This window comes from Lampris incognitus, chromosome 2, assembly GCF_029633865.1.
Source record: "Lampris incognitus isolate fLamInc1 chromosome 2, fLamInc1.hap2, whole genome shotgun sequence".
In the NCBI taxonomy this organism is placed as follows: Eukaryota; Metazoa; Chordata; class Actinopteri; order Lampriformes; family Lampridae; genus Lampris; species Lampris incognitus.
Genome location: NC_079212.1, coordinates 149419946 through 149443540, shown reverse-complemented (window position 1 = coordinate 149443540; position 23595 = coordinate 149419946). Strand labels below are relative to the sequence as shown.

General features: G+C 47.3%; 1 protein-coding gene and 1 long non-coding RNA gene across 2 annotated transcripts in view; one reads left to right on the top strand and one right to left on the bottom strand.

Annotated features, from left to right (window-relative positions):
• LOC130106989 (uncharacterized) overlaps positions 1–20023 on the bottom strand; it is a 53342-nt gene extending 33319 nt beyond the window's left edge. The window contains exons 1-9 of the mRNA XM_056273372.1: positions 19668–20023; positions 15512–15550; positions 13432–15373; positions 13206–13274; positions 10767–10802; positions 9946–10138; positions 9725–9840; positions 2097–2180; positions 127–202 (exon numbers count right to left, since the gene is read on the bottom strand). Of these exons, the coding sequence (XP_056129347.1) occupies positions 127–202; positions 2097–2180; positions 9725–9840; positions 9946–10138; positions 10767–10802; positions 13206–13274; positions 13432–15373; positions 15512–15550; positions 19668–19715 (2603 nt within the window). The 5' untranslated portion in view covers positions 19716–20023. The remainder of the gene's footprint in view (positions 1–126; positions 203–2096; positions 2181–9724; positions 9841–9945; positions 10139–10766; positions 10803–13205; positions 13275–13431; positions 15374–15511; positions 15551–19667) is intronic.
• Positions 1–23595, top strand: part of LOC130106990 (uncharacterized) — a 73771-nt gene that overhangs the window by 37906 nt on the left and 12270 nt on the right. The window lies entirely within an intron of this gene.

The following is a 23595-nucleotide window of genomic DNA, read 5'->3' as shown; positions in this document are numbered from 1 at the left end:
ACCTGTTGTTAGTATTCCTACACACTACCATTATTCCAACAGAGGCATGGTTAGGTTAGGGAGTGTTGGTTCTGTTGTGTTGGGTTGGGTTGGTGGGTAATGGTTTGTTAGGGGCATGGTCCGTACCTCCAGTCTGTCTGCCTCGGGTCAGGCTGAGGAGGTGTGACAGGCTCCAGGGGGACAGGGGAAGGCAGAAAACCACCTGGAGACAACAAAAACAGCAACACTTGGGTCGCATGTATGTGAGGACTGGCTATACCCAAACCCTTAACCTCATCACAGGATCTTCATAAATGTACCAGTTAATGTTAATTTACCAGAAGGCAGTTAAGGATGCAAGATCAGCATACTTCTGTGACTTGATATCAAGAAATAACCACAATCCTAAAGTTTTCCTTAGGGTAACTGATTCTGTTATTAATGGTTCCTCCACTCCTCTTTTTGAGCCTGATGTTGAGCTGTCCAAAAAATGTCTCACTCATTCTGTAAATAAAGTAGAGAATATCAGGTCTCAAATCCAGCCTGGCTCTTGCATTCATTCTAGTCCCCATGTTAACTCTGCCTCTTTTACCCAGTTTCAACCAATTACAATTTCAGTGTTTCAGGTGCATCTCCCAGTTTCCCTTGTTTCAGAAGTTTCTTTCTGTTGGAGTGCCCTAGTCATGCTATTGATACTGTTGAGCCACAAGACACGTGGTGTGCAGCGCTTGCTCCTGCATGTGCTATAGTGTGTTGATACACAGATTCGGCCTCTGGCTCACCTGCTGGGATAGCTTCATCCTGATGTTAACTGACACGCATATGTGCAGCGGGTCTGTGTATCCCCAACAGTGTTGTATTCAACCCATATCTCCTTGCAGTTATATACAGTAGAGCATACAGCTTATAGTTCTAGACTTATAGTTCTAGACTTAATTGTTCTAGACTCAGCCATATAGGATTATTCTCCCTTATATGAAAGGCACGGTGTCAGAGTCCTGATTTTCTTCTGACAGCCTTGCGAGGTCAGCCACCTTCTGTGATTCTCTGACACTCTCGTGCCACTCTGCTGTGTTCCTGTTGTACCCTGAAACCTGGCGGTGTGTGTTCATAGTTCATATGCAAGCTCATCAGCGCCCTGTCTTAAGGATAGAAGGTTAGTGCTCTCACTTAGTTATCCCAGAGGTTAGTGAGTAGTTTTACCTGCAGCTCATCATAGGTTGGAAGATCAGCATACGTGGGGGCGGGATGGATTTCTTTTTTATCCCTTTCTCTTTTCATTTCTTCCTTTTACATCTAAGTCAGCCATGTCAACATGTCTCATCATGCATCTACCTGTCTTCTTGCTGCAGCACTGTACTGGGTTTGCTATATATTCAACAACTTTTCAGCTGGTCCAGATCACTGAGTTCCACTATCATCTGAATATCAGAGATTGTTATGGCAAATAATCCAAACAGATCGCTGAGAGTGAGAGGCTCCATTAAAGTTATTTCTTGGAACGTAGGGGACTTGAACGGATCTGTACAACCATGACCTCCACCATGCTGCTGAAAACAAGCGCAGACTCTGAAAGGAGGGAGTTACCAGAAAGGCCCGAACCACATCCTCAACCACTTCTTCACACCCTTTCCCACACTGCCCCAAAATATGCAGCTCCAGGACCAGCCTCTACATCCACCTGAAGAACCCACAAGGACCTAGAAGGAGAACAGTCATACTCGACCCCGAGTGACTGCCATAATGGTGATTTGTTTCAATAAAAAACACAAACACCTGTGATCAGGGCTGACTGGTCTAACATTTATACATTTACTCTGTCGACCCCCAGTTTTTCATTAGGCTGTGCATGTTGTGCTACTGTACATGTGAGTTTACATGTGGTCATGCAGAAGGCAGCTTTAAAGTGCTACTAAGGCTTCGGTTCATAGAGCAGCGATGTCCCTGCTAGACGGTGAGGAAGGTGGCACAGTATTTTACAGGACAGACCCAACCAACCACTCTGGTTCTGGTGTGATGATTTTGCAGAAGACACAGACTGAATATTCATAGACCCATGAACAGACAAAAAAAATCAACTGGTCAGCAGCTTTTCAGCGTTGGTCAATTACGTTTACCTCCTCCTGCTGCCACAGTGCCTTCATAGCCAGGTACACTGCCGAACATCCCGGCCGGAGCTGCTGCAGATGGGGCATCCACAGCTGGAATAGAACAACAAAGGTTAAATCAGACTGCTCTGATAACACCACAGCCACTTCAGTGAGGTCTTCAGCATCACAAGTTACTTTACTGCCATGTGCACTACATGCACCAGGGAATTTAGCTTGGTGTTGTTTGTACAGAGAATAAAATAAGATAAAATAAGTATAAAGTACAATAAGTATGTGAAAAAATATATATACAAAAGCACACACACACACACGTACACTCACCGGCCACTTTATTAGGCACACCCGTCCAACTGCTCGTTAACGCAAATTTCTAATCAGCCAATCACATGGCAGCAACTCAATGCATTTAGGCATGTAGACATGGTCAAGACGATCTGCTGCAGTTCAAACCGAGCATCAGAATGGGGAAGAAAGGTGATTTAAGTGACTTTGAACGTGGCATGGTTGTTGGTGCCAGACGGGCTGGTCTGAGTATTTCACAAACTGCTGATCTACTGGGATTTTCACGCACAACCATCTCTAGGGTTTACAGAGAATGGTCCGAAAAAGAGGAAAATATCCAGTGAGCGGCAGTTCTGTGGGCGAAAATGCCTTGTTGATGCCAGAGGTCAGAGGAGAATGCCCAGACTGGTTCGAGCTGACAGAAAGGCAACAGTAACTCAAATAACCACTCATTACAACCGAGGTATGCAAAAGAGCATCTCTGAACGCACAACACGTCGAACCTTGAGGCAGATGGGCTACAGCAGCAGAAGACCACACCGGGTGCCACTCCTGTCAGCTAAGAACAGGAAACTGAGGCTACAATTCGCACAGGCTCACCAAAATTGGACAATAGAAGATTGGAAAAACGTTGCCTGGTCTGATGAGTCTCCATTTCTGCTGTGACATTCAGATGGTAGGGTCAGAATTTGGCGTCAACAATATGAAAGCATGGATCCATCCTGCCTTGTATCAACGGTTCAGGCTGGTGGTGGTGGTGTAATGGTGTGGGGGATATTTTCTTGGCACACTTTGGGCCCCTTAGTACCAATTGAGCATCGTGTCAACGCCACAGCCTACCTGAGTATTGTTGCTGACCATGTCCATCCCTTTATGACCACAGTGTTCCCATCTTCTGATGGCTACTTCCAGCAGGATAACGCACCATGTCATAAAGCTCGAATCATCTCAGACTGGTTTCTTGAACATGACAATGAGTTCACTGTACTCAAATGGCCTCCACAGTCACCAGATCTCAATCCAATAGAGCACCTTTGGGATGTGGTGGACCGGGAGATTCGCATCATGGATGTGCAGCCGACAAATCTGCAGCAACTGCGTGATGCTATCATGTCAATATGGACCAAACTCTCTGAGGAATGTTTCCAGTACCTTGTTGAATCTATGCCACGAAGGATTAGGGCAGTTCTGAAGGCAAAAGGGGGTCCAACCCGGTACTAGCAAGGTGTACCTAATAAAGTGGCCAGTGAGTGTATATATTAAACATACACAAATCAGATCTAGTAAAAAGTAAAAACGGCACATAAATAAGTCTGTCATTGGGGGGCTGGGGGCCTGTTGATTAGTCTGGGGTGGAGGGACCTGTTGATTAGTCTGGGGTGGAGGGACCTGTTGATTGGTCAGGGGGGGGCTGGGGGCCTGTTGATTAGTCTGGGGTGGAGGGACCTGTTGATTGGTCGGGGCGGGGGGCAAGGGGCCTGTTGATTAGTCAGACTGCAACAGGGGATAAAGTGTTTTTGTGGCATGAGGTTTTGGTCCTGATGGATCTCAGAGGGTACAATCTCAAAAAGGTGGTTTCTAGGGTGGGCGGTTGGCAAAGATCTTCCCTGCCCGCCTTAAGGTCCCGGAGGCGTGCAGGTCCTGAAGAGATGGGAGACAGCAGCCGATCACCTTCTCCAAGTGAATGATGCGCTGCAGCCTCCCCTGGTTCCTGGCGTTGAAAACAGCATGCCAGACAGTGATGGAGGAGGTTAAGATGGACTCAATGATGGAAGTGTAGAAATTCACCATCATTGTCTGTGGCAGGTTGACATTCTTCAGCTGCCGCAGGAAGTACATCTTCTGCTGTGCTTTAGTGATGAGGGAGCTGATGTTTAGCTTCCACTTGAGGTCCTGAGGGATGGTGGTGCCCAGAAAACAGACTCCACAGTGGTAACTGGAGAATCACGCAGGGTGGGAGTGGAGGGTTGGGGTACATGGCTGGGCTTCTGAAACCCACCACCATCTCCACTGTTTTCAGGGGGTTTAGATCCAGGTTGTTCTGGCTGCACCTGGAGAGCAGGTGGTCAACCTCCCATGTAGGCAGAATCGTCACCATCAGATAAGTCCAATGATGGTGATGTCATTTGCAAACTTCAGGAGCTTGACAGATTGATGTCTGGAGGTGCAGCTATTGGTGTAAATGAGAAGAGCAGTGAGGACAGGACACAGTCTTGGGGGGCACTTGTGCTGATGATCCGAGGGTCCAAGACATGCTTCATCACCTTCACATGCTGACTCCTCTTGGTCAGAAAGGCAGTGATCCACAGTTGGAGTGGGGCATGTGCAGCTGGGAGAGTTTGTCCTGGGGGAGAACAGGGCTGATTCTATTGAATGCAGAGCTGAAGTCCATAAACAGGATCCTGGCGTAGATACCAGAAAAGTCCAGGCGGAGGAGGATGGAGTGGACAGCCATGTTGACTGCGTTGTCTGTCGATCTGTTGGCTCTGTATGTGAAATATAGTGGGTCCAAGAGGGGGGTGGTGATGGACTTGAGGTGGGACAGCACATGGCGTTCAGATGTCTACATCACTACAGAGGTCAGAGCAACAGGTCTGTAGTCATTTAGGCCTGTGATCCTTGGCTTTTTGGGGAGAGGGATAAGGGTGGAGGCTTTGAGGCAGGCTGGCACCCTGCAGTCCTCCAGGAAGGTATTAAAATGTCGATGAACACTGGAGACAGCTGGTCTGCACAGTGTTTAAGGGTTGAGGGGGAGACAACATTGCATTCAGCTGCTTTGTCTGTCTTCTGAACAGCCTGTTAACATCCCTTTCCTGAGAGAATGTGTGGTAGGGGGGAGGTGAGTGGCCATGCTGGGATGTTGGTAATGGAAATGGGGCCTTTGGAGGGAGGTGGGTGGATTGAGCTGCTGGAGTACAGGGGCTGATGGCTGAAGGGTTGGGAGATACAGTCTAAAATGCCTTTCACACATGCAGTCTTTCCCTGAAATGTTCAGGGACACTTCCTGCATGGAGTCATTTGTGAATCAGAGCAGGGATCTATATTCAGGGAAATCTGTACTGCCAATTTTTACTTCCTGAACCATGCTGCCCTGGCATGGCTCAGGAGGTAGAGCAGGTAGTCTAGTAACCGAAAGGTCGCTGGTTTGATCCCTGGCTCCTGCAGAGAGCATGTTGAAGTGTCCTTGAGCAAGATACTGAATCCTTAACTGCTCCTGATGAGCAAGTTGGCACCTTGTATGGCAGCCTCCTCTATCAGTGTATGAATGTGTGTGAGAACGGGTGAATGTGAGAAGTTCACTGTAAAGCACTTTGAGTGGTCGGTAGACTAGAATCAGCAACAGAAAAAGCGCTATGGGAAAAAAAATGTCCCACCCCAAGACCATGTAAAAATTCAGGGAAAATGCCGGTAAGGGTGTGTTGTGAATGAAAGCAGTAACAGTGCAGGGAAGCACACTTTAAGGGTTACGTCTGTCTGACGAAAGACACTTTCACATGGAGCGAGCGAATCAGACTCTGCTGATGACGTATTTGAATCTGTGACGGCTGCCTTGCCTCGCAGCTGATCTAATAACTGCACAACAAGTTCTTTTTTTCCAAGAATGGCTGAAAACTGGATCGGTTCAGAAATAAGGGAGGTCCTCTCAGTGTGCGCTGACGACGAAACTGATCTCCATTAACTGTTATCGCCATCTCTTAAAAACTCATTTTTGTAAAATGGCTTTTTAATTAGCTTTTCTTTTTGTATTATGCTTTTATCCGTTTATGGTTTCTTAAGATTTTTATTTCATCAGCTTTTTTCTGTTTCTATTTCTTCTTTGCGTTGTGTATCTTCTGTTTTTATGTCTGTGAAGCACTTTGTAAACGTCTTTTTGAAAAGTGCCATACAAATAAAGTTTATTCATTGTTATTATCTGCGGGACTGTCCCTTGCCCCATCTACACCGGCACTGCCATGGCATGTGTGGAAAAGCGCAAGACGGAAATATTCCCGAACGTAGCATGTGACTAGTGAAACTCACTAGCAGTGCCTGAAAGGTTACCCCAGTAACTTACCGGTAACTGTGTGTAAAAAGCACTGAAGCTGACCCTTTGTCCAACCAACAGCAGAAGTCCTCCAGCTCATCAGCAGGGCTGGAGTGTAGCCATTCAGTGTGGGGCGTGGGGGACGGTTTGAGTCTGTCATTGGCTGAGAAGCGCTGCTCCACCTTCTCTGAATACTTTGATTTAGCCTCCTTGACCGCCTTGCCAAACACGTATTTTGCCATTTTAAACTCTTCCTTGTACCCACTCCTAAATGCCTCCTCCTTCCAAATGAAGCCGTCTGAGCTTGGCTCTGAACCAGGGCTCGTCATTGCTATAACACACCTTGGTGTGTGTTAAAATACAGCTGTCTTCACAGAAGCTGATGTATGATGTCACAGCCTCTGTGTATTCATCCAGGCTGTCAGTAGCCATCTTAAACATCTCCCAATCCATGCTGTCCAGATACACACCAGATCTTCCGCTGCTTCACTGTTTTTTAGACATTTAAACTTTCTGCCTGTACATTGGGATCAGGTGAACCAAGACGTGGTCGGAGTTTCCCGGTGTAGCGCGGGGAACAGCATGATACGTGTTGTGGGTGGTGGTGTAGCAGTGGTCCAGCGTGTTCTCCTCTCTGGTCAGACAGTTAATAAACTGCCTCTTATGACTGAATGGAAGCAAATCCCTGCATCCATGTTCCAAAATCTGGTGGAAAGCCTTCCCAAAAGAGTGGAGGCTGCCATAGTTGCAGAGGGGGGACCAACTCAATATTAATGACCATGGTTTTGGAATGAGATGTTTAACAAGCACATATAGGTGTGATGTTCAAGGTGGAGGTGGGATTACATCAAGGATCGGCTCTGAGCCCTTTCTTGTTTGCAATGGTGATGGACAGGTTGATGGAGGAGATCAGGCAGGAGTCTCCGTGGACTATGATGTTTGCAGATGACATTGTGATCTGTAGTGAGAGTAGGGTGCAGGTGGAGGAGAGCCTGGAGAGGTGGAGGTATGCACTGGAGAGAAGAGGAATGAAAGTCAGTAGGAGCAAGATGGAATACCTATGCGTGAATGAGAGGGAGGACAGTGGAATGGCGAGGATGCAAAGAGTAGAGGTGACGAAGGTGTATGAGTTTAAATACTTAGGGTCAACTGTCCAAAGTAACGGAGAGTGCAGAAGAGAGGTGAAGAAGAGAGTGCAGGCAGGGTGGAGTGGGTGGAGAAGAGTGTCACGAGTGATGTGTGACAGAAGGGTACCAGCAAGAGTTAAAGGGAAGGTTTACAAGATGGTGGTGAGACCAGCTATGTTGTATGGTTTGGAGACAGTGGCACTGATGAAAAGACAGGAGGTGGAGCTGGAGGTGGCAGAGATGAAGATGATAAGATTTTCATTGGGAGTGATGAAGAAGGACAGGATTAGGAACGAGTATATTAGAGGGACAGCTCAGGTTGGACGGTTTGGAGACAAAGCAAGAGAGACAAGATTGAGATGGTGTGGACATGTGTGGAGGAGAGATGCTGGGTATATTGGGAGAAGGATGCTGAATATGGAGCTGCCAGGGAAGAGGAGAAGAGGAAGGCCAAAGAGGAAGTTTATGGATGTGGTGAGGGAGGACATGCAGGTGGCTGGTGTGACAGAGGAAGATGCAGAGGACAGGAAGATATGGAAACGGATGATCCGCTGTGGCGCCCCCTAACAGGAGCAGCTGAAATAGTAGTAGTAGTAGATAGAGGAGGTTCAAGTGTGCTTCCTTGCAAAACATAGTACGATATAAAATATTGGATTTGAGGTGACATCTCTTGGTTTTTAATCTCATTTAATGTCATTGTTTACTTTAGTGACAGTAACTATGGTAATGACGCTAAATGCAACTAGTAGTAGTAGTAGTGGTAGTGCTGGTAGTAGTGGTGGTAGTAGTGGTAGTACTGCTACTACATCAGTAGTAATAGTGGTAGTACTACACTAGTAGTAGTAGTAGCAGTAGTGGTGGTGGTGGTGGTGGTGGTGGTGGTAGCAGTAGTAGTAGTGGTAGTAGTTGTAGTAGATATAGGTGTGATATTCGGGTGTCCACACTTCCAGCCATGTAGTGTGGTCTTCATACTGCTGACAGTAGTAATAGTAGTAGTAGTAGTGGTGGTGGTGGCGATAGTAGTAGCAGTACTAGCAGTGGTAGTGGTAGTAGTAGTAGCAGTAGTGGTAGTAGTAGTGGGGGTGGTAGTAGTAGTAGTGGTTAGCAGTGCTAGTACTGGTAGTAGTAGTAGTGGTAGTAGATATAGGTGTGATATTCGGGTGTCCACACTTCTGGCCATGTAGTGTGGGCTTCATACTGCTGACAGTGGTAGTAGTAGTAGTAGCAGTGGTGGTAGCGGTAGTAGTAGTAGTGGTAGTGGTAGCAGTAGTAGTAGTAGTAGTAGTGGTGGTAGTAGTAGTACTGGTAGTAGATATAGGTGTGACAGTCGGGTGTCCACACTTCCAGCCATGTAGTGTGGGCTTCATACTGCTGACAGAAGTAGTTGTAGTAGTACTAGCAGTGGTGGTAGTGGTAGTAGTAGTAGTAGTGGTAGTGGTAGCAGTAGTAGTAGTAGTGGTGGTAGTAGTAGTAGTGGTAGTAGATATAGGTGTGATATTCGGGTGTCCACACTTCCAGCCATGTAGTGTGGGCTTCATACTGCTGACAGTTGCTCAGAAGTCTTGACTGTACAACAGTTTAGATGACTGTGACCACGGTGCTTAAAGTCGTATCGAACATATGGATCCTCACATTAATGTGAGCCTCCCGTCTAAGTTCTGGGGGTTTTCTTTGTGCAGTTCTGACATTAATGTGAGCCTCCTGTCTAAGTTCTGTTTTTTTTTTTTTGTTGTTTTTTTGTTCAGTTCTGACATTAATATGAGCCTCCCGTCTAAGTTCTGGGTTTTCTTTGTTCAGTTCTGACATTAATGTGAGCCTCCTGTCTAAGTTCTGGGGTTTTTTTTTGTTCAATTCTGACATTAATGTGAGCCTCCTGTCTAAGTTCTGGGTTTTTTTTTTTGTTCAATTCTGACATTAATGTGAGCCTCCTGTCTAAGTTCTGGGTTTTTTTTTGTTCAATTCTGACATTAATGTGAGCCTCCTGTCTAAGTTCTGGTTTTTTTTGTTTTGTTCAGTTCTGACATTAATGTGAGCCTCCTGTCTAGGTTCTGGTGTTTTTTGTTCAGGTTTGTCTTTTTTTTGCAGGCACACGTTACAAGGAGGAAGGTTTCCCATCCTCATCAGGTTTCTCACAATAATTTTTTTTTTTCAATTTTCTGCCAAATTTGAATATACAGAGATGAAACTGTGTGTCTGCTCACCTGTCCGTCCTTCTGTCTGTCCATCCATCCACCTGTCTGTCCGCCCATCTGTCCAACTGTCTGGCCGTCCCCCTGTCCATCCGTCAGTCTGTACATCCATCTGTCTATCTAGATATCTTCCAAATCAAAGCAGAAAATTAATAATGTACAACAATACAAGTGGGTGAAATGTGCCCTGGGGAACAAGTCCTCATTGTAGGACAGGTTCCCGTGACGCTGACCTCTTGAGAGAAACAATAGTATTATGCACAAAGTTCTTGATGTCTTTCCAAGATCTGTCTTTCAGCACTTCCTCGTTTTCAATGCAAAGCAGACACGCCAATTTTCCAGGAACTCTTCTTTCTTCAATGAAGCTTCCCAGGTGTCGTGACACTGCTGCCTTTTCCTCTGCGTTCCACGGCCGCTTCGTGTGTTCTGCAAAACAAGACAGGAACCGAGCAGACGAGTCGGAGGCGAGCTTGTTTCCCCCTGATCTGAGTAACAGAGATGACATGCAGGAACTAATCCGTAGAGCGGCCAGCTACATGATTTATTAGACATTCCCCCCCTTTTCTCCCCAATTGTACCCGACCAATTACCTCGCTCTTCCGAGCCATCCCGGTCTCTGCTCCACCCCCTCTGCTGACCCGGGGAGGGCTGCAGACTACCACATGCCTCCTCCCATATACATGTGGAGTCACCAGCCGCTTCTTTTCACCTGACAGTGAGGAGTTTCACCAGGGGGACGTAGCGCATGGCAGGATCACGCTATTCCCCCAGTTCCCCCTCCCCCCTGAAAAGGCGCCCCTACCGGCCAGAGGAGGCACTAGTGCAGCAACTAGGACACATACCCACATCTGGCTTCAGACCCGCAGACACAGCCAATTGTGTCTGTAGGGACGCCCGACCAGGCCGGAGGTAACACGGGGATTTGAACCGGTGATCCCCGTGTTGGTAGGCAACAGAATAGACCACCACACCACCCGGACACCCTGACTTATCAGAAATTTAAGTGTCTACCAGCCTTTGCTCCTCTCACTGCCATCACCATTCAACGCCCTACCTTTCTGGGTGACGCTTTTCTTGGCTGTAGAGATATCTGGATTTCCATATGTGGGGAGCAGAAAGACAACAGCATTAGTGTACAGCAGTCAGCCGAACAACGCCACTCTCATGATTACAGACTTTAGTTTGTCATCGTACATGTGCTCTCTGCATGGAACCCATCCTGTTGTGCAGGAGCAGTGGGCAGCTGCAGTGCCTGGGGACCAACTCCACTTGTTCTTTCCATTGCCATTCAAGATGTAACAAATTTTTGTGGTAAAACTTCTAATTGTTATTAATATTCAAGTTGAAATCTACCAAGACCCAGTCAACACGACATGAGACAGTAAGACCCTTTGCCAACAGAGTCTTGGTATACTGGATGGTGCAATGGCAGGAAATAACACTTCCACACAGGAAGTGATGTGGTTTACATATTTCAAATATCAGGAAGATGGTTGCTATGGTAGCAGGTGATGAGCGTCCTGCTAATGCAGTGACTAAGAAAAGATCTGCTGCAAGTCAAAGGGGTATATAATAAGTGGCTTTCAAAAACACTGATAATTCCCAGTGCTGCATATGATGAACAGAGGTGTTTAGGCCCTGTTGATATGTAACAGCAATGCATTATCATGTTGTCTGAGTTTTAACTTTCCTCAGTCCCTCTCACACCAGGGTTACTATACAGGTCTGAAACGCCTCAGTCCCTCTCACACCAGGGTTACTATACAGGTCTGAAAACCCTCTCAGTCCCTCTCACACCAGGGTTACTATACAGGTCTGAAACCCCTCTCAGTCCCTCTCACACCAGGGTTACTATACAGGTCTGAAACGCCTCTCAGTCCCTCTCACACCAGGGTTACTATACAGGTCTGAAAACCCTCTCAGTCCCTCTCACACCAGGGTTACTATACAGGTCTGAAACCCCTCTCAGTCCCTCTCACACCAGGGTTACTATACAGGTCTGAAACGCCTCTCAGTCCCTCTCACACCAGGGTTACTATACAGGTCTGAAAACCCTCTCAGTCCCTCTCACACCAGGGTTACTATACAGGTCTGAAAACCCTCTCAGTCCCTCTCACACCAGGGTTACTATACAGGTCTGAAACCCCTCTCAGTCCCTCTCACACCAGGGTTACTATACAGGTCTGAAACCCCCCTCAGTCCCTCTCAAGCCAGGGTTACTATACAGGTCTGAAACCCCTCTCAGTCCCTCTCACGCCAGGGTTACTATACAGGTCTGAAACCCCTCTCAGTCCCTCTCACACCAGGGTTACTATACAGGTCTGAAACCCCTCTCAGTCCCTCTCACGCCAGGGTTACTATACAGGTCTGAAACCCCTCTCAGTCCCTCTCACACCAGGGTTACTATACAGGTCTGAAAACCCTCTCAGTCCCTCTCACACCAGGGTTACTATACAAGTCTGAAAACCCTCTCAGTCCCTCTCACACCAGGGTTACTATACAGGTCTGAAACCCCTCTCAGTCCCTCTCACACCAGGGTTACTATACAGGTCTGAAACCCCCCTCAGTCCCTCTCACGCCAGGGTTACTATACAGGTCTGAAACCCCTCTCAGTCCCTCTCACACCAGGGTTACTATACAGGTCTGAAAACCCTCTCAGTCCCTCTCACACCAGGGTTACTATACAGGTCTGAAAACCCTCTCAGTCCCTCTCACACCAGGGTTACTATACAAGTCTGAAAACCCTCTCAGTCCCTCTCACACCAGGGTTACTATACAGGTCTGAAAACCCTCTCAGTCCCTCTCACACCAGGGTTACTATACAGGTCTGAAACCCCCCTCAGTCCCTCTCACGCCAGGGTTACTATACAGGTCTGAAACCCCTCTCAGTCCCTCTCACGCCAGGGTTACTATACAGGTCTGAAACCCCTCTCAGTCCCTCTCACACCAGGGTTACTATACAGGTCTGAAACGCCTAGATGAGACGTGGGAAATAGTTCTTGATCAATTCTTGACCTTGTGACTTTTAAACCAAGGCGGCACAGTGGCCCAGTGGTTAGCACTGTCGCCTCACAGCAAGAAGGTCCTGGGTTCGAACCCTGGGGTTGTCCGACCTCGGGGGTCATCCCAGGTAGTCCTCTGTGTGGAGTTTGCATGTTCTCCCCGTGTCTGCGGTGGGTTTTCTCCGGGTGCTCTGGTTTCCCCCACCATCAAAAAGACATGCATGTTAGGGTCAGTACTCCTGTCTGTGCCCCTGACCGAGGCGTGGCAAGATGAACTGGAGTTGGTCCCCAGGCGCTGCACGGCGGCTGCCCACTGCTCCTCACTACACAGCTAGGATGGGTTACATACAGAGCAGAATTTCCCTACAGGGATTATTAAAGTATATCAAAATCAAAATAAAAAAATAACAGCTGCATCTTACGACCCACAGGACCAGCAAAACATTGTCCTGTGTAGCTTTAAGTGTTCTGCTCCCTAGAACTAATCTTACCCTGTTCAAATCCCTTCTTTTGTTCTCCTTCTGTGAGCTGTTCCCAACTGCTGGAGGAAGCCCTGTTCTCTGGAACAAACACAAGCACCTCTTAAGACGTAAACCTGTATATGAAATAAACATCTCCCAGCCACACAGCTCCCATTATTGATATTGCTACCATTACTGAAGTTTCCCACAATGTCCATGTTAACCACTGAATTGGACACTTTGTCCACATACAAACCTACAACTGGAGAACTGAGTGACTTGAGATCCTTCCCCGTAAGGGTTGTGCTACTTCTCTCCATGGCAAAGAGAAGCTTACTCATGTCCGCCAGCTGGAAGGTTTTGTCTGTCTGTCGATAAACGTTACAGTGCACTCTGATGTCGTGACCCATGAACTTGGCTAACTGTTCGAGTTCTTGTCCATCAAGATGCATGAGCTGGCAGAGAGTGGCAACATGTTTTATTAGTCTAGTAGATCTCAGGAGCTCTGGGTTTTCTGCCTTGCTGTCTTTTGCGAATTTTCGAAGACAGTCACACCCTCGAATGGGTGTCTCTGCACCGGGTCTTGCAAAGAGAAAGGGGTTATCAGCAGGAATCCCGACTGCTTCTCTTTTCTCAATTAGTAGGTCAATGGATGCCTTGGTTCTATCAGGTAGGAGAATAGGTATCTTCCTTCCGTTCTTTCCAGGAAGCTCTAAACGTGAGAGCTTACTACACAGCTCTTTTTCCAACGGTGACAGCATTTCATAGATGCCTAAATTAACTGGGCTACTGTTCATACTTTTATATGTTTCCAAGGTCAGGCGAGATGCCTCTCCACGTCGCTTGTTGAAAACAATGATCTGGGCGAGGAGGCTTTCACTTAACTTCTTATATGCCGTTTCACTTATTCTGTCATTTAACTCCTTCTTAGCATCATCTTCCACTTTCCTGAGATACTCCTGAAGGGTCATAACGTCTTTGGTGAGAGGAATGCTCTCATCTTTGGTCAGTTTGCTCTGCTCCATTGACCTGTACGCACTGGCAGACACATGGTCTTTCCAAGACTTGTCCAGAAGTTCCATGAACTTCTTAGCCTTCTTCTCCGCCGAATCATCCTCCATCATGACTGTTTGCCCGATCAGAACCTCAGTTGCGCCTTTAAGAGAGAATCCAATTTTCACAGCGGTTGATGGCTTTCTGTATACATTTTTGGTTGGACTAAACTCTGTGAGCTTTCTGATTGCTTTCAGGACAAGGTTAAACTTAAGTGGTGTACACACATCTTGAAGACCCTTTACAGTCTTATCAAGCTTTTTGACAACCAGCATGAACCTTCCAAGTTCTCGCAATTTTTGTGCAATGTATCTTGTTGTGTCTCGAGACTTCTCTTGCCAATGTTTTGCATGTAAAGACTCCCCATATTTGCAAATCAAGTTATCAGTCCGGATATGAAAAGTAACTGCATCTTGGCGCATGGCATGGATAACATCTTGACATGCCTTCGAGGAATTAGCGATTGGAAGCAGGCCAGAGGAAGCTTTTTGAACACTTTTTCTGGTTTTTCTCTCACCGTCTTTCTCATCACGCGTTTCCCTGCTTCTGCATGAAGACTGGTGTTTCCACAGAGCCCTTTTCACAAACATCGCATAACAGAACTGACAAGGCAAGTAATCCTCGACAGAGGCATTATTACAAGGCCGTTTCCGAGTCACTATTTGCCCCCTGCCTTCTTTAAGGACTTTCATGTTATGCTGATAATCGCCCATATTTCGCAGTTCTTCAAGAAGTTCCTTCCTCTGTTTGGACCCTACTGGAAAGCTAAAGGCATGGGCAACTTCTTTAACTTCTATATGCTTTCTTTCTAGATGCCTTGCTATCTTCATGTCCGACTTGCCACAGTAAAGACAGTAATGTCTTTTGTCCCATGCTCGTTTGTTATTCTTTTTTGTACACATTTTTACAGTTATAGTAGTTTCAATGTCCTTATCCTTTTTCTTTACAATATTTTTCTTTTTTTTCTTCACAATGTTTTTCTTTTTTGTCTTTCTGCAAGTCACCGCCGCCTTCTTTTTTCTATTAGAGCATCTGCCTTCTGCATCGTCAGCGTCACTGGATGAGGATGGATTGTAGTCCCCATCGAGTCCCCACTGAGTCCCCACTGAGTTCCCAGTCTCTGGCTCTTCAGGAATCTGCTTCAGCTGAAAAGGAAAAAAGCATCGCTCAAATATCTCCACCACAACCTCCACCTCTAACTCCGTCATCAGTTCTGCAATCAAGCTACATCTATTAAAGTAATAAACAAGAACGGTTGCTGGAGATGGGATGAAGAAGCCTACCTGCGTTTTCCTCTTTGCCATTGTCTCCTGGAGCCAAGACTGAAGAGTAAAAGAGGAAAAATATTATTCAGCTGAAATGCTTTCTGAGTCACATTACTGCGTTTCCCTCGCACTGCCACTAGTGGGCAGGCTACCCACTAATCCCTCGATGGTGAAATGTGAAAAATAATGTTTTTATTTTCAGTAAAAAAACAAACAAACACGCAACTAAAGTAAATTTGAGTGTACCATGGAATTACAGTTTTTCAAACGCACAACTACAAGGTCTCTAAAAGTTTATTTTATCCATAAAATGCAACTTTGGCTTATAACAAATCTATGCATGAGATGTGCGCCACTGTTGACAGCACAGACGGCACGCGTCTGGTATTTTGGTGCTGAATGGACGGTGGTGGACGTCTTAAAATGCAGTGACAACATGTCATGATTCAAATTCATTTTCTCTGAAGACTGATCAACGTTCCACACAACCGAAGTTTCAGTGAGCGGAAAGCAGCTCATGGCGGGATGACGCTACTCGTATTCTCACACCACACGCTTTTTAAAGAACTTCATTACCATGGTGAAACTGACCACGTGCCAGCATGGTGTAACGGAAGGCTGTGTGAAGTTTAACGGCAGCCTTGGTATGCTGACATTTCAGAGTAGTGGAAGTAAGACGGGCAAAAAGTCTGATGACAGTCTCCCCAGTCAACAACACACCTACACCTTCCCACCGCTGACCACTACTTCAACACTTCTAGGGGCACCACTGCAACGTGTCGTGTGGCTGCCCACCGCTCCTTGCCACACAGCCAGGACACACACAGCGCAACTTCCCCACGGGGGTTAATAAGGTATAGCAAAATTAAATAAAAAAAATCACAAAGTAGGGGCGTCCGGGTAGCGTGGCGGTCTATTCCATTGCCTACCGACACAGGATCACCAGGTCGAATCCCCGTGTTACCTCTGGCTTGGTCGGGCGTCCCTACAGACACAGTTGGTAGCGTCTGCAGGTGGGAAATCAGATGTGGGTATTTGTCCTGGTCCCTGCACTAGCACCTCCTCTGATTGGTTGGAGTGCCCCCGGATCAGCAGAGAGGGGGTGGAGCAGTGACCAGGACGGCTAAAAATAATAATAAAAAAAAAAAAGAGCAGGGTAATTGGCCAGATACAACTGGGGAGAAAAAAGGGGGAAAATTGGGGGGGGGGGGGGGAATCATGGAGTATCATGACACCAAAAACATGGATTAAAAGAGCTTCCTATTAGACACACAACAACAACAACAACAACACAACAATCTAGTCCATGATGTCAAAATGATTCATCATAACTCTCCTCCGACAACATTACACAGCAGTTAGATATGGTACCTGGACCTACACAACTACAGAGCAAGAGTGGAGCGTTATTATTGTGTAACTATAAACTGCATTATGGACACATTATGCAGTTAAAACATGCATATCCCTAAAAACAAAAACAGTACCCATCACACTTTCAGAATCAAAAGATTAGCAGGAAAATGCATTTCCAGTTGGATTTTAAAATGTTAGTTTACCACCAGTCATGTGGTACAATAACCTAAATGTCTCTCGCTGCTCATCTTAACATTTCTGCACACTGTAGTTTGTTAGCCTTGTTTTTTGTTTTTTTTAATCGAGGGATATATATATATAAATAAAATATTAGGGGTGGGAATCTCTAGGCACCTCACAATTCAATTCCGATTCAGAGGGCTACAGTGTGATTATAAAATGATTATTGATGCATCATCATGTTTCATTCATTCATTTATTCATCTTCAGCCGCTTCTCCAGGGTGGGGTCACGGTGGCAGCAAGCTAAGTAGGGCACTCCAGACGTCCCTCTCCCCAGCAACATCCTCCAGCTCCTCCTGGGGGATCCCAAGGCATTCCCAGGCCAGATTGGACATGTAAACCCTCTAGCGAGTTCTGGGTCTACCCTGGGGTCACCTCCCAGTTGGTCGTGCCCAGAAAACCTCCAAAGGAAGGCGCCCAGGAGGCATCCTGATCAGATGCCCAAACCACCTCAACTGGCTCCTTTCGATGCGAAGGAGCAGCGGCTCTACTCCGAGCTCCCTCCAGATGTCCGAGCTCCTCACCCTATCTCTAAGGTTGAGCCCAGACACCCTACGGAGGAAACTCATTTCAGCCGCTTGTATCCGTGATCTCACCCTTTCAGTCACTACCCAAAGCTCATGACCATAGGTGAGGGTTGGAACGAAGACTGACTGGTGAATTGAGAGCTTTGCCTTCCCAAAAAAAATAATCAAAAAGTTTTGTGATTTCTCTACATGGTTTATTTTTTCTGACTGTGTGACCACTTGCTACTTTTTAAAACACAGCATATTTGTAATGATCCATAATTAAAATCCCTCCATCCATCCATTATGCAAGCCGCTTGTCCCAACTGGGGTGGCCGTGGCGGGGATGCTGGAGCCTATCCCAGCAGTCACTGGGCGGCAGGTGGGGAGACACCCTGGACAGGCTGCCAGGCCATCACAAGGGAGTGATTTTATGAGACTCAGTTGATAACCCTGTTGCACCCACATCTCCTGCTGCCCCCATTGTGAGGGTTGGCATCGCTGGCTTCTGGGACACTGTTGCAATAGCAGAATTATTAATTAAAATAATTAATTTAGTGAATTCCTCTAGTCTAATGAATTCAGTTTGTTGAGCAATTCCAGGTATGTGCTAGATAACAGACCAGTCCTCTGAGAGCGCCAAGGCATCTGTTCAAGTGTGGTTGTGTGCTAACAGCAGTATATTGTTATTACCATTTATTAGATACCATTTATCTAACCGCTTTCCAGTCAACTTTTATATGTTTTCCTTCAATTGAAAAAAGAGTTAAGTCTTCCACCCTCACCGTACTTTAACAAAGGACTTTACATACTGAAAAAGCACATGCTAGCTGGCTAAGCTGTGTCAACAACAACAACAACAACAACAAGTTGCACAACAGAAACCATCACGGCTGTCAGATAAAGTAGACAACACTGCTGAATAAGGACCCATCGTTAAAATAAACAGATGAACCGACTTCCATTACCTCTTATTAATACAGATGACACGTGTGGGCTGAAAGGTCACGTTTCCCAGCATGCAAAGCAGCACCAAGAGCAGAAGCGTGCCTGCAGCAGCATCCTTGTTGTACATGAACACGAGCTTCAGCATCACTTGATGACATAACAAGCTGCCCTCACTCACACATAAATAATAGAGACTACGACCCAGTCCTCCTGTTATGGGCAATGAGCACACAATCCCTCAGACAAACTAACACACAAACAAAAACATGTTGCCGAGTATTAAAATCACAAACAGCTTTCATACAAAAACAACAGTTGTGTACCAGCTCTCATACAACCCTGGCCACGCCTTCTGTGGAGAAACAATAAATAATGGAGAAAAGATTCATGTCGTGTGTGTGTGTGTGTGTGTGCCCTTTCCTTGGCAGTGGAGAGGAACCCTGTAGACAAGGTTCGGTTAGAGGAACTGTTTCAGAACTTTGCAGGCGGTCCTGCTCGTCTCTTGGACTTGGCAGAAGAGATGATGAGCGAGAGCAAGCAGGGTATTTATCATCAGTACCTAGCGCCTGTTATTCTGTTGTGTTGTTATTCTACTACTGTTGCTGCTGCTGCTGCCGTGTGAAGAATTGTGCTCTCTTGTACTTGTGTAATGAGACGTGAATCTGTACATGCGCACAAGTCAGCTGTTTTCTGCAGCCCCCTGCGCCGGGCAGCCCCCTGCAGCAGGCAGCCCCCTGCGCCAGGCAGGGGCAGGGAGCTGCGCTAGCTGCTCAGCTAGCTGCTCAGCTTCCATTGCGGTGTTCGCCAAGACGGCGGATTGTGTTGTGAGTTCACCACAGGGAGCAGCTGTTGCTAGCCACGCTAGTTTGCTGTTCTGCCGCGCTAGCTTTAGCCGCGCTAGCTTTAGCCGCGTTAGCTTTAGCCGCGCTAGCTTTAGCCGCGCTAGCTTTAGCCGCGCCTTCTTACTGCTGAGCACAGCGGCATAGCTCAGAACACCACTAACGATGCCTTCCCGCAAACACACCAAACACGGCGGCGACTTTAGCAACGCTTGGCTAGGAAGCAGCAACACTGACGGGGGGGGGGGCAGGACACAGACGCCACCGCCGCCGCCCTACTCACCACAGTGCCCTCAGCCAGACCGGAGAAGCTGGAGAACGCGGTCTCCATGACGAACCCGGCCCCCAACTTCCCGTCCGCGCGAGCGTCTCACGTCGTGCTCGGACAGTCCGCCGTCGACACTGAAAACCCAAAACAACGTCAGGCCATTCTACTGGGCATGCGCAGACTGCAGCCCGGTCACGTGACGCGGGGTGCGCTCCATTTGCCTCCATTTGGGAGAGCCGCTGGGAGCGCTGGTGGCGGGGATTAGATCCAGATTCAGGCAACTTTATCAGCCCCAGAAGGGCAACTCAGTACTGACGGAGCTCAGCTGACTCGGCGGTGCAGGTTGTGTTAAAGCACCTTGTTGAGCTTCGTTTCGATACCTCGGCCATGCCGAGCCATGTTAAAGACGGCTTTCAGGCGATACCTCGGCCATGCCGAGCCATGTTAAAGACGGCTTTCAGGTCGGCACTCGTGTGCCCCAGTGCGGGAACCCCACCCATCTCATCTCGTCTCATCTTCAGCCGCTTCTCCGGGGTGGGGTCGCGGTGGCAGCAAGCTAAGCAGGACACTCCAGACCTCCCTCTCCCCAGCAACGCCTCCAGCTCCTCCTGGGGATCCCAAGGCGTTCCCAGGCCAGACTGGACATGTAGTCCCTCCAGCGAGTTCTGGGACTACCCCGTGGTCTCCCCCCAGTGGGCCATGCCTGGTAAACCTCCAAAGGGAAGGCGCCCAGGAGGCATCCTGATCAAGATGCCCGAACCACCTCAACTGGCTCCTTTCGGTGCGAAGGAGCAGCGGAACCCCGCCCATCCGACCCAAACCAGCACCGCGTAGTCAAGTTTTGGAGCGCACCCTATATCATGTGACTGTATCCATGTCGCGTGATCGGGCGCCAGTGTGAAACCACGTGACAGTCGTCGTGTAGCGCTCTCTTCACTCCCCCCTCAGCGTCTTCGCTGCCCCAGCAAGCTCCCCCGACACGTCATTCTTTGTGTTTACATGCTGAATTGTGTGTTTTGTATGCTTTACTTTCTATCTATCTTTGTTCGGTAACAAAGGTACGTAAACCTGGGCGAAAAGTATTGTAGCGAATTCGAGGGACAACGAAACCACAGGAAGTGCCGCGGCCGGGACGCGAACCTGTATCGCCCGCACCGCAGGAGGCATCGCTAACCGCTAGACTAAAGCGTCAGACCCGCCAGCCAGCTGCCACCAGCGTGTCTTCTTATGCATGCACGTTACAGTATAACGCTCTGAAATGGCAACTAGTAGCTTTACAAGCACAAGTGTGAAACGAATGAGCAAATTTCACAAAATCACAAACCACCGCAATCCGAGTGAGTTATGGCGCCATATTTACTCTCGCCATAAACGCCGCTGTCGCACCACACACGCGCTCATCACGTGTATCTGATGCTTTTGGAAATTTGGAACATTCAATTCGCTTGTTGCACCAATGACGTAATCGCGTCACATTTAGACGCTAAAACGTTAATTTTGGATGCGTCCAGGGGGCGTGGCGGTCTGTTCCGTTGCCTACCAACACGGAATCGCCAGGTCGAATCCCCGTCTTACCTCCGGCTTGGTCGGGCGTCTCTACAGACAGAAGAACTGGCCGTGTCTGCGGGTGGTCGGATGTGGATATTTGTCCTGGTCGCTGCACTAGCGCCTCCTCTGGTCGGTCGGGGCGTCCCCCCGGATCGGCAGAAAGGGGACGGAGCGGCGACCGGGACGGCTCAAAAAGAGCGGGGTAATTGGCCAGATACAGTTGGGGGGAGGTGGCATAAAAACGTTAATTTTGGTTAATTAACTCTCACATATCAACCAATCAGTGAGCCCCACCACCAATCCATTACTGGTATACATTCAAATGAACATTCCTGTGTTGAGAACACCACAGCTCCTCCCCTGTAAATCCATACTTCTTTTTTTAATTTGTAGATCTATACTAAGGGTGCCCAAACATTCCCTTTTCTTGCAACCAATAATCGTATGTATTCTTCAACAATACATCAGACTTTGACATTGTGATCTGTAGCGAGAGTAGGGTGCAGGTGGAGGAGAGGCTGGAGAGGTGGAGGTATGCACTGGAGAGAAGAGGAATGAAAGGCAGTAGGAGCAAGCGGAATACATATGTGTGAATGAGAGGGAGGACCGTGGAATGGTGAGGATGCAAGGAGTAGAGGTGACGGAGGTGTATGAGTTTAAATACTTGGGGTCAACTGTCCAAAGTAACGGGGAGTGCAGGAGAGAGGTGAAGAAGAGAGTGCAGGCAGGGTGGAGTGGGTGGAGAAGAGTGTCAGGAGTGATGTGTGACAGAAGGGTACCAGCAAGAGTTAAAGGGAAGGTTTACAAGATGATGTGAGACCAGCTATGTTATATGGTTTGGAGACAGTGGCACTGATGAAAAGACAGGAGGAGGAGCTGGAGGTGGCAGAGATGAAGATGATAAGATTTTCATTGGGAGTGATGAAGAAGGACAGGATTAGGAACGAGTATATTAGAGGGACAGCTCAGGTTGGACGGTCTGGAGACAAAGCAAGAGAGACAAGATGGAGATGGTTTGGACATGTGTGGAGGAGAGATGCTGGGTATATTGGGAGAAGGATGCTGAATATGGAGCTGCCAGGGAAGAGGAGAAGAGGAAGGCCAAAGAGGAGGTTTATGTACTTGGTGAGGGAGGACATGCAGGTGGCTGGTGTGACAGAGGAAGATGCAGAGGACAGGAAGAGATGGAAACGGATGATCCGCTGTGGCGCCCCCTAACAGGAGCAGCCGAAAGTACTAGTAGTAGTAGCAGTAGTAGTAGTAGTTGATGATTACATTATCAGAGTCACTGAGCCGGCAAATAAATGTATACATGAGCTTTCTTAGAAGAGCCTGAAAGGTACTGACTCCTGCAGCCAAAACATTTCACTTGCACTACACCATCTAGGACTTTTTAGTAGTATTCTCATAGCATCATTATAAGCTACTCGAAGCCTCTGTAAATTTGCTTTTTTACAGTTTGACCACAGGGTGGCAGTATAGAATGTTGTACAACATGCTCTGAACAGAGACATCTTCCCACTAACTGAACACATACCAAACTTGTGTGACAGAGTGTTTGCTTGTGCATACATCATGCGGCATTGCCTATAAATATCATCATCGTCTGTCATTTGTTCAGTAATATACTAGTGCCCAAGATATTTCACCTTATTACATACCACAAGATTATTATCAGACAATTTAAAATCAGGAAATTTTAGAGGATTGACCTCTTTGCTTCTGCAGATCATGACAACACTCTTACTAGCATTGTATTTGATGTCATGCTCCACACCATACACACAACATATATCAAGGAGCTGCTGGAGACCAGCGCTACAGGGACTAAGAATGACAAGGTCATCTGCATACATAATATGGTTCACCAAGGTATTACCCATCATGCACCAGTGTTACAGGCTTTCAGCTGCTTGGACGAATCATCAGTATATAAATTGTAGAAAACTGGAGACAGAATTCCCCCTTTCTGACACCACTGCTAACCCCAAATGGGGCTGAAACACTATTACCCCATTTCACTTGCATAGTCTGGTGGGCATACCGATAAGCCAGGATTCTCACAGTGTATTTAGGCACCCGTCTTTGACTCAGTTTAACAAACAACTTTCTATGATTAACTCGATCAAAAGCTTTAGAAGCATCAATAAAACACATAAGAACCGATGAGTTTTGGCCTCTGTATTTGTTTACAATTTCCTTTAAGGCATATATACATAAGTCAGTGCCATGTCAAGCTTTAAAACCAAACTGGTTATCTGTGGAGTTGATAAATTCATGCCCTCTATCCAGCAGGATTCTTCCTAGGACTTTTCACAGTATGCTGGCCAGAGCTATAGGCCTGTAGTTCTCTAGGCTGCATACTTGACCAGCGTTGTCCTTAATGACTGACACT